The sequence below is a fragment of the Crinia signifera genome, chromosome 9 (genome assembly GCF_055691185.1).
Source record: "Crinia signifera chromosome 9, ASM5569118v1, whole genome shotgun sequence".
Lineage (NCBI taxonomy): Eukaryota > Metazoa > Chordata > Amphibia > Anura > Myobatrachidae > Crinia > Crinia signifera.
The window spans coordinates 126,659,338-126,670,905 of record NC_139225.1 but is presented as its reverse complement, the minus strand read 5'-3'; the positions used below and the strand labels follow the sequence as shown (position 1 = coordinate 126,670,905).

Here is an 11,568-nt window from a genome sequence, read left to right as displayed (position 1 = left end):
GTTGTGTGGATTTGGGATTAGGTGGGGGGCCCCAGAAATATAATTGTACAGGGCCCCAAGATTTCTGTTGCCGGCCCTGGCCTGGGCACGAATAAAGCTTTCTCCTGTGAGTGACAGGAGGAGCGCTATGTGTCCCTGTACTGCGGGGATCCCTTCACTGATCCCTGCAGTACAATTACTACAGTAGGGAAGGAGGGACTCATTGTAAACATTCAGGGGAAGGTTCTGCATACACAAAAAGACGGCATCAATCAGACTGGCTGAATGCACCCTTTACCTTTTGGTGCGCAGCCAGCTCTGTATCCAGGCTCCTCTCCTCAGGCTCGGTCTCCTCAGTGATTCCAGCCGTGGACAGCGGAAGCCGGGCGAGTGACAGGAGAATGCGACGTACAGTGCGCTCAGGGAGCTGAGCGGCTAAGAAGTACGGCGCTGACCGGGGGATGGGGGTTGTGTGGGTGGCTGTGCTGCTATGCGGCTGATCTGGGGGCTAGCTATAGGCACCATTAGAGCCGGGTCAGCCAATCACATCTGACTGCCTCAGTGACAGGGGTGTGCTTTCATATGGGCAGAAAGCACGACCCTGTCACTGAGGCACCGCTATAGGTGCCGCTAATCATCTTTTTTTAATGGGTTTTTAAAGCATACAGCTTAGCCGCACCCCCTGCCCGACCCCTGCTTCTGGTCCTTTCACATGGACAGCGCGAGGCACTGCTCTTGGTGCCTCCGTCACAAATGAAAAAAGTATGTTCTATAGTAAAAATGATAAGAACAATATAAAGAATATACTTAAGACACAGAATATGTGTCATAAGTACATTCTTTGTATTTTGTTATTATTTTAACCATTAATGAAAGGGGAGGCACTGCCTCCCCTGCCTACCCTGACTGCACGTCCCTGCAGGACACTCTCTGATGAGAACACTGACCATCTGACTAGATTATGACTGCGCATCACCATCGCTGGGGGATATACACACGGGGTCATGTGTGCTTCATTTCTAAGTGATCTAGTCAGAAATAGCCCTGAAATCGGCCCATGTCTACAGGCCTTTATCAATATATAAACGCGAGGGATATAAAGAGTGATAAACGTCCAGCCAATCAGCTCCTAACTACTGTTTTTTAAACACCGCCTTCAACATGACAGTTAAGAGCTAATTGGCAGGTTCTTTATCACCCTTGCGTTTATCTCTTGTTAAGGCTTATTATTACACTAACCTCTATAGGACTTCCATGATACTTTGGATTACAAATGCAGCAACAACCCGCATGTTCCTGGCACTCGCTTCCTAGGATCAGACTGGATTTATAGGATTAATGGTATAATACAGATATATATAGACGTTTTATATCATTTGACGCCCCCAGAGAAAGGGGAGCTTTGAGCTTTCATGGTCACCTATTGCAAATGCACCTGCAAACTAGCAGAATACAGAAATGGAACATTCTCTTCTTGTTTTATTTCTCCAAACTCTGTTACTCCAGAATATTTATTAAGGCCCCTATTGAATTATTGCGATTGACCTTTACCTTAACTTAACATTGATTACCCCTAGAAATAAATCACTCGGATGCGTTAACCTGAAATAACCACACGGACAACCACTGCATAGGTTTAAAAGGTCAACAGTATTTATTGATGGTATGACCCTATTGAAAGGGATGGCCAGGAAAGCGCTTGGAGACCAGCTAAGTCACAAATGTTAACAATGGCGGCGACTACAACGCCCCAACTTGTAACCAGGACGATGAACCGCCCCCCATTGAATTCAAGGCACAGCCCGCACTGTGACGGTCTTACCGCCCCTCCTATTGCATGGTGAGGACAGTTCAAGGAAGTGGCCATCGTCCCCCGTCGGGGGCAGGACTCACCAGCTGTCCTGGCAGAGGGTGGCAATACCTCACAGTGACCTCCTGTACCTCAAACTTGACCGCTGATCATGAGCACCCTCCCGCCAATTATAAATACATTTTTTGTGAAGTCAAATTGTGTGGTGGCCGAAAGGCCGGGTGGTAATTGAAGAAAGCAAGGGAGGGAGGGTGGGAATCCAGACTCAAAGAGGAAGCAGAATCACCTGACTACCCCTTATATACCCCTGCATAAGCTACCACCCATTCTGCACCTGATTGGCTACAATTACAACACTGGATTCTATGGGTAAGAAACATTACAACTAACTTTATTATACCAATCACAAAATTCCAAGGCTCTTATATGCCCTCATGCCTATGCAGCCCTCGCTTAATCTTCTCACTGTCTAGCAGGTCACCTGTTTTCTGGGGAACACTGATGCCTCATTCACCTTATAGAGATTGTAGCATAGGGCAGTAGAGTGTGTGTGTGTGTGTGTGTGGGGGGGGGGGGGGGGCATGAGCCATCCCCATCCATCCCCATATTTCCCCGTACAGGATGCCTTCAGAATCCCAGTGGATGGCATGCCAACAGTCACAATACCAATACCGGCATTCCGACTAACAGCAGAAATGCCGACAGCAGTGAGGAGAACGTTGCCAGAATCCAGAACGACGACATCCCAAAGGTATGAAGGCAGCAGTAGCTTAGACTACACATTAGGTGAGGTTTATGCTCTAGGGGGGAGGGAAGGGTTAGGCTGTGAGAAGGGAGGGTAGGCACTTAGAAGGGGGTTAGGATTGGGCTACTAGGCGTAGGAGGGTGGGTTTAGGAGGCAGGGTATGGAGGTAACGATTAGGTACTAGCGAGGAGGGTTAGGGGATATGGTCATTAGGTCGACATGCATTGAGTTGACCACTGAAGGCCTATAGGCCTTACTGTAGGTCGAAAAATGAAATAGGTCAACATGGCAAGGTCGACAGGTTCGGAAGGTTGATACAAGCATCAGGTCGACAATGGGTATGTCCACAGTAAAAAAGGTCAGCATGAGTTTTTTCACTTTATTTTTGTTGAAATCAGACCAGTTTCCTGATGAGACATGTTGTAGAGTAGACTGACCCATCTCTGCTCCTAGGTAAGGATTGTGAGGCTCCAGGACATGACTCTCAGCCTATGGCAGTGATTTTTAACCTTTTTACCTTGCGGCACACTAAATAGGACTTTAAAATTTCCAAGGCACACCATGAGATCCCCACAGGCCAAAACACATTGGCCACCACAGGAAAAAAACAAACCTATTGGCCCCCACATTAAAAACAATCACACTGGTCCCCACAGGTAACAAAAATAAAATACATTGGCCCTTTACATGAAAAGAAGAGACCAGTAAATAACATTTGAACTGGTGGTGGCTGTAAATGGGTTTGGGCATCTCTAGATCTGGGGGCACACTTGAGAACAGCTCAAGGCACACTAGTGTGCCACGGCACACTGGTTGAAAAACACTGATCTATGGAAATAAGGATGTGTTTGTTCATGCCTCATCCAATAACAGTGTTACATGCCTCACAATGTGTGATGTTCTGTAATCTAGATCACCCTTTCTCAATCAAAGAGAGACGAAAAGATACATGATCCAGTGGCCACCACTGACTGCAGTGACATACATGAACGGTCACAAGTTTTACAACATTTTCTAGTTTTTATTGAAATTTAAGCAATCTGAGTCCAATCTGGCAAAGTACAGAAATAAGCCGAGAACTCTAGAGCAGGGGTGGCCAAACTTGTCCTCAAGATCTACCAACAGTTCATGTATTTCAGGCAACATGTGGATCTATAGTAGGAATGAATACAGCAGGTTTGACAATGTGACAGTTAGTAATGACTACAGATGGGACTCGCATCTCACGGCATACATGGAGGGGCACAATTTACACTATATAGTGCCGATCTGCACTATATAGTGTTGCCTGCCCTATTTGGCTGCCGATATGCGCTCACATGGGAGCGCACATCGGCAGCGCATCGGGCTCGGAAGCCCTGAAAAAGCATGCGATTTGGCTTCCGATGTTCCCTATATCGGGTACATCGGAAGGCAAATCTAACGTGTGTACACACTATAAGTCATATCTATAGGATTCCCTTACTGGCCAAAAATGCATCCAGTTTTGATTTAAATTCATTAACAGTAGTTGCTGTAACCACCGCACCGGCAATGAGTTCCAGAATGTTACTGCTCTAATGGTGAAGAATCCTCTTCTTAGTTCAGTACGGAATTTCATTTCCTCGAGCCTCAGTACATGGCCGCGTGTCCTGAGTATAGGCCTGTTAGTGACCAATCATGTCCCAGTTCCATATGATTCCCAATCCTGTATTTGAACATACTAATCATATCGCCTCTCAACCTCGGTCAACCAACTTGCTGTAGACCCAATGACCGTATCCCGCTATGCCATAATGTAGTCAGTTTCATTTCATTATCCCTTATAGCATACATGTTTCCTTATAGTCTCTCATGGATTAGTCAGATATTTTATGCGGGACTTTATGCATATGTTAGCATTGTAGTTACAGTAGTCCACATATGGCATATATAACTCCTGTGTATACTATATACACAGAATATATATATATATATATATATATATAATTGCTGATACTTTCCAGCTCCTAATATAATACGCAGTTGTACATAACACAAACGTATTTATACTTGCCATTAGAGATGGGTCTTTTGCAAACGAAGCGGATCGCTTGAACAGATCCCATAAAAGAGTGAGTGAGTCACAAATCCCCAAAAAAGGTGAACCGTCATTCTTTTACTTTCAGTTTCGTTTGTTCATTACAGTGGGCGGTATTCAATGAGGCAGAATCGCCAAGTTTTATGGCGATTCTGTGTTTTTTTCATGTGTGCCGGCGATTTTTTGAGCTGAAAAAGCGAATCACCCTATTCAACGTCTTCTATTCGCCGATGACGACCGGTGAATGAAGCACCAATCGCCAAATGTTATTCTCTACAAATCGCCGTTTTTTGTGTATAGGGATTTTCATGGGGATTCGCCGGTAGTCGACGGGAATCGCCAAAAGTGTATTCAATGAGAAGTTGGCGATTCTTATTTCTTGTTTCATATCGCCGTTCCTCACCGAGTGTCCCTCGTCATCTTTTTGTGGTGAACTTTTATCGGAACCTGTGAAATAATTGGTTTTAAGTGTTCAATTTAACTCTGCAAGTGTAATATAATATTATTTGCTGCCCTTGTGTGATGTGATGGTCGTAGAAGTGCTATACAAATATATATTTAATTTTTTCTGGTATTTTTTTTTTCTCCCACAACGCACTGTTCTTACCCATAGTGCACCTCACTTACCCATGATTCTCCTCCCCACCTCACTCCTTCGTTTGGCCTTTGAGGAGATTACACAGCTTTTGCAGTCTGCTGTATTGGAATCGTTTTTTCAGGGTAATTTGCATTTTTCTTGCATTTCACTGCAATTTCTTACAGTACTGAAGCTGTTTAGGGAAACGCCGGATTGGCTGAGAATCGCCGTTGGGGGCGGCGATTCTCAGCCACGTTGAATAGGGTGACACAGCTAGTCCCGGCGACTCCCTACGCTTGGCGAATCGACGTAAAAAACCGGTGAATGGCTGGCGAATGTAAAATCTGAATCACTGTGACCAACGATTCAGGTCATTGAATACCGCCCAGTGCATTTGCCTGAGCTCAGTACTGCCACCTGTGGCAGCTGAGATGTACTAACTCTGGAGACTGAGGGCCTTATTCTAGTTCACTCTTTCTGACAAAATCCTTCTTAGATGGACAAAACCATGTGCACTGCAGGTGGGGCAGATGTTACTTGTGCAGAGAGAATTGGTGGGTGCATGGGTGGCGGGGCAGGGGGGTAGGGGTGCTTGGCGGGGCGGCTGCGGGGGGGGGGGGCGCCCCCCCAACGGCGGGGGGGGCACCCAAAACGTAGCTACTCCACTGACTGGGAATGACGACAGACGCCACTGCGGCCTGATTAGTGATTGAATGCCAGCCCTCCCGCTACTATAGCAGCACATGGCCGGAGGGCCGGGGACTGATGCAGAGCTGAACTGCTGGGGAGGGTAGGCTGCAGCAGTAGTACAGCATCAGCATGTGTTGGGTGTATGACTCCACTTTCTAGAGTGGTGGGAGTCCTCTTAAAAAAAAATGCACAGTACACATTGCACAGTATACATTCGGAAAGGGTATATGACCACTCCCATTTTAACTATTCTTACGCCTACTTCACACATGGCCACACCCCCTTCCCGAATGTGTAAGAATTTCTGCCCTTCAAATTTTGGAGGGTATGTAAATAGAAAAATAAGTTAAAATAACCATTACCTGTGAGATTAATGTATGAAATTCGCTTTACATTAATAGAATTAGGTGAAATGTAAATTAAATTAACAGATACTACACTTAGTACACTCAAACCAATTAGTAATTTTTTTTTGCAAAGTGAGTCGATGACCCGTCTAAAAGATCCGGATATTTCCACGCATTGATCACTTTAATACCAGCTCTTTTTAGTGACCCGATTTGGCCATGTCTAGTCACTCAGAGTCATGCTTCACCAGACATAACAGAACACAGGCAGAGAGGTTACACTGAAGCCAGAGCGGCCATCTTTACTGTGCTGAGTGCCCCTTTTACTGGCACGCAGGGGACGTAATGCGGGCAGGAACTGTCAGCGAAGACAGAACAGACATCTTTGATCTCCTCTCAGTTTCCAGGCATGGCGTCACCACGTAATGCACGTAGTCTGGGCAGGAACTGCAAATGAAGCCGTAACGTCCATCTTGAAGCACCAAGGAAAGATAGAGGAAGATAGAAAATAGACCGGGGCCGGAGGAGGAGGAGAGGGCCCTGGACAGCCGAACCCACAGGAAATCATGTCTGAGACATACGGTGAGTTTGTCACATCGAGTGGGCTAATTAGACTGGCCTTACTGATAGAAGCTGTGGGGTGACAGGTGATGATGGTGTCTCGGGGATGGAGGCTGTGGGGTGACAGGTGATGATGGTGATGGTGTCTCGGGGATGGAGGCTGTGGGGTGACAGGTGATGATGGTGTCTCGGGGATGGAGGCTGTGGGGTGACAGGTGATGATGGTGATGGTGTCTCGGGGATGGAGGCTGTGGGGTGACAGGCGATGATGGTGTCTCGAGGATGGAGGCTGTGGGGTGACAGGTGATGATGGTGTCTCGAGGATGGAGGCTGTGGGGTGACAGGTGATGATGGTGTCTCGAGGATGGAGGCTGTAGGGTGACAGGTGATGATGTTTCGGGGATGGAGGCTGTGGGGGTGACAGGTGGTAATGTCTCAGGGATGGAGGCTGTGGGGTGACAGGTGATGATGGTGTCTATGGGATGAAGGCTGTGGGGTGACAGGTGATGCTGTCTCAGGGATGGAGGCTGTGGGGTGACAGGTGATGATGTTTTGGGGATGGAGGCTGTGGGGGTGACAGGTGGTAATGTCTCAGGGATGGAGGCTGTGGGGTGACAGGTGATGATGGTGTCTATGGGATGAAGGCTGTGGGGTGACAGGTGATGCTGTCTCAGGGATGGAGGCTGTTGGGTGACAGGTGATGATGGTGTCTCAGGGATAAAGGCTGTGGGGTGACAGGTGATGATGTCTCGGGGATGGAGGCTGTGGGGTGACGATGTCTCGGGGATGGAGGCTGTGGGGTGATGATGTCTCGGGGATGGAGGCTGTGGGGTGACGATGTCTCGGGGATGGAGGCTGTGGGGTGACGATGTCTCGGGGATGGAGGCTGTGGGGTGACGATGTCTCGGGGATGGAGGCTGTGGGGTGACAGGTGATGATGGTGTCTCAGGGATAAAGGCTGTGGGGTGACAGGTGATGATGTCTCGGGGATGGAGGCTGTGGGGTGACGATGTCTCGGGGATGGAGGCTGTGGGGTGACAAGTGATGATGGTGTCTCGGGGATGGAGGCTGTGGGGTGACAGGTGATGATGGCGTCTCAGGGATAAAGGCTGTGGGGTGACAGGTGATGATGGTGTCTCGGGGATGGAGGCTGTGGGGTGACGATGTCTCTGGGATGGAGGCTGTGGGGTGACAGGTGATGATGGTGTCTCGGGGATGGAGGCTGTGGGGTGACAGGTGATGATGGTGTCTCAGGGATAAAGGCTGTGGGGTGACAGGCGATGATGTCTCGGGGATGGAGGCTGTGGGGTGACGATGTCTCGGGGATGGAGGCTGTGGGGTGACGATGTCTCGGGGATGGAGGCTGTGGGGTGACAGCTGATGATGGTGTCTCGGGGATGGAGGCTGTGGGGTGACAGGTGATGATGGTGTCTCAGGGATAAAGGCTGTGGGGTGACAGGTGATGATGGTGTCTCAGGGATAAAGGCTGTGGGGTGACAGGTGATGATGTCTCGGGGATGGAGGCTGTGGGGTGACAATGTCTCGGGGATGGAGGCTGTGGGGTGACAGGTGATGATGGTGTCTATGAGATGAAGGCTGTGGGGTGACAGGTGATGCTGTCTCAGGGATGGAGGCTGTGGGGTGACAGGTGATGATGTCTCAGGGATGGAGGCTGTGGGGTGACAGGTGATGATGTCTCAGGGATGGAGGCTGTTGGGTGACAGGTGGTGACAGGTGATGATGGTGTCTCAGGGATAAAGGCTGTGGGGTGACAGGTGATGATGTCTCGGGGATGGAGGCTGTGGGGTGACGATGTCTCGGGGATGGAGGCTGTGGGGTGACGATGTCTCGGGGATGGAGGCTGTGGGGTGACGATGTCTCGGGGATGGAGGCTGTGGGGTGACGATGTCTCAGGGATGGAGGCTGTGGGGTGACGATGTCTCGGGGATGGAGGCTGTGGGGTGACAGGTGATGATGGTGTCTCAGGGATAAAGGCTGTGGGGTGACAGGTGATGATGTCTCGGGGATGGAGGCTGTGGGGTGACAATGTCTCGGGGATGGAGGCTGTGGGGTGACAGGTGATGATGGTGTCTCGGGGATGGAGGCTGTGGGGTGACAGGTGATGATGTCTCGGGGATGGAGGCTGTGGGGTGACAGGTGATGATGGTGTCTCGGGGATGGAGGCTGTGGGGTGACAGGTGATGATGTCTCGGGGATGGAGGCTGTGGGGTGACGATGTCTCGGGGATGGAGGCTGTGGGGTGACGATGTCTCGGGGATGGAGGCTGTGGGGTGACGATGTCTCGGGGATGGAGGCTGTGGGGTGACGATGTCTCGGGGATGGAGGCTGTGGGGTGACGATGTCTCGGGGATGGAGGCTGTGGGGTGACGATGTCTCGGGGATGGAGGCTGTGGGGTGACAAGTGATGATGGTGTCTCGGGGATGGAGGCTGTGGGGGGACAGGTGATGATGGTGTCTTGGGGATGGAGGCTGTGGGGGGACAGGTGATGATGGTGTCTCAGGGATGGAGGCTGTGGGTGACAGGTGATGATGATGATGTCTCAGGGATGGAGGCTGTGGGGGACAGGTGATGATATCTCAGGGATGGAGGCTGTGGGTGACAGGTGATGATGGAGGCTGTGGGGTGACAGGTGATGATGATGTCTCAGGGATGGAGGCTGTGGGGTGACAGGTGATGATGGAGGCTGTGGGGTGAGAGGTGATGATGATGTCTCAGGGATGGAGGCTGTGGGGTGACAGGTGATGATGGAGGCTGTGGGGTGACAGGTGATGATGATGGCTCAGGGATGGAGGCTGTGGGGTGACAAGTGATGGCATCTCTGTGATGGAAGTTGTGGGGCGAAAGGTGATGATGTCTCGGGGATGCATATCAGTGCTGATATATAGACAACACTGTGCTAGAAGCACGGTACTTGTGTATTTTGGCGGCGCCCCCGATGTCCGTCGTACGACGAACAGATCGCATCGCATGCCATGCACCCGATGGCATACGATGCGATGCGATTTTGACCCCCTATACGACCAAAAATCGTATAAGCACCCTAAAGGGTGCTTTTGAGCACCCAAATGGGTGCTTACAATGTTAAATGCACCCCCACGCCACCCGCCCACTATAAACGTGAACCGGAAGCATGGCGAGCGCAGCGGTACGCGTCCTACGACCTTTTCATACCCCCACTATCCACGTCGGCGTGGAGTTGAGAATAGAATAGTGTGGCGAGCGCAGCGAGCCCCGCGCGGGGACGCGGATACCTTCACAGGTAAACGCGTCCCTTCGCGGGCTTCACAGGTATCCGCGGCCCCTCGCGGGGCGCGCTGCGCTTGCCACGCTTCGGGCTCAGTGGCTCGCTGCGCTCGCCACACTATTCTATTCTCAACTCCACGCCAACGTGGATAGTGGGGGTATGAAAAGGTCGTAGGACGCGGAACGCCGCCCCTCGCGGGCTCGCTGCGCTCGCCACGCTTCGGGTTCACGTTTATAATGGGGGGTGGCGTGGGGGTGCATTTGACATTGTAAGCACCCAATTGGGTGCTTAACATTGTATAAGCACTCATTAGGGTGCTTATACAATGTTTAATCGCATCGCATCGTATGGCATTGTATGCCATGTACATGCCAAACTAATCTACTGTTCATGCCAAACTAATCTACTGTTCATGCCAAACTAATCTACTAGGGTTCTATGAAGAGGTTAGCAAAAACCTCGATAATGGAAATGCTGTAGATGTGATTTTCCTAGATTTTGCTAAAGCATTTGATACTGTCCCACACAAGAGATTGATTAATAAAATGGAGAACCTAGGATTGGGTGAAAATATCTGTAGATGGGTAGGGAATTGGCTATGTAATAGAGAACAAAGAGTGGTTGCGAATGGTGCCGTATCAGATATGATACCGGTACTAAGTGGAGTGCCCCAGGGTTCGGTTTTGGGGCCCATTTTGTTTAACATTTTTATTAACGATATTGGGATAGGGTTACTCAGCAATGTATCCATCTTTGCGGACGATACAAAACTTAGCAAAGTCATCAAATCACCAGAAGATGTCACCATGCTTCAAAATGATCTTGCAATTCTAGATGAGTGGGCAAAAAAATGGAAGATGAGGTTCAATGTAGATAAATGTAAGGTTATGCACCTTGGGAGACACAACCAGTGTGCAAGTTACAACCTTAGCGGAGAGGAACTGGGTAATTCCATACTTGAAAAGGATCTAGGAGTCCAAATAGACAGCAATCTAGGATGTAGTGCCCATTGTAATGTAGCTACAAAAAAGGCCAACAAAATTCTGGCATGTATTAAGAGGGGAATGGAAACTAGGGACTCAAGGGTAATTATGCCACTATATAAAGCATTGGTAAGACCTCACCTAGAGTACGGAGTACAGTTCTGGGCCCCACACTATAAAAAGGACATCATAGAATTAGAAAAAGTCCAAAGGCGAGCAACAAAGCTTATTAGGGGAATGGAGAATTTAAGCTACGGGGAGAGATTAAGCAATTTGGGACAGTGACCTGTCACTGTGGGGTGACAGGTGATGATGTCTCGGGGATGGAGGCTGTGGGGTGACGATGTCTCGGGGATGGAGGCTGTGGGGTGACAAGTGATGATGGTGTCTCGGGGATGGAGGCTGTGGGGTGACAGGTGATGATGGCGTCTCAGGGATAAAGGCTGTGGGGTGACAGGTGATGATGGTGTCTCGGGGATGGAGGCTGTGGGGTGACGATGTCTCTGGGATGGAGGCTGTGGGGTGACAGGTGATGATGGTGTCTCGGGGAT

The 11,568-nt window shown here is 49.7% G+C and overlaps 1 protein-coding gene across 1 annotated transcript in view; it reads left to right on the top strand.

Annotated features, from left to right (window-relative positions):
- Positions 1–6,631: 6,631 nt before the first annotated feature.
- Positions 6,632–11,568, top strand: part of RAB4B (RAB4B, member RAS oncogene family) — a 32,286-nt gene continuing 27,349 nt past the window's right edge. The window contains exon 1 of the mRNA XM_083159698.1: positions 6,632–6,789. Within this exon, the coding sequence (XP_083015824.1) occupies positions 6,774–6,789 (16 nt within the window). The 5' untranslated portion in view covers positions 6,632–6,773. The remainder of the gene's footprint in view (positions 6,790–11,568) is intronic.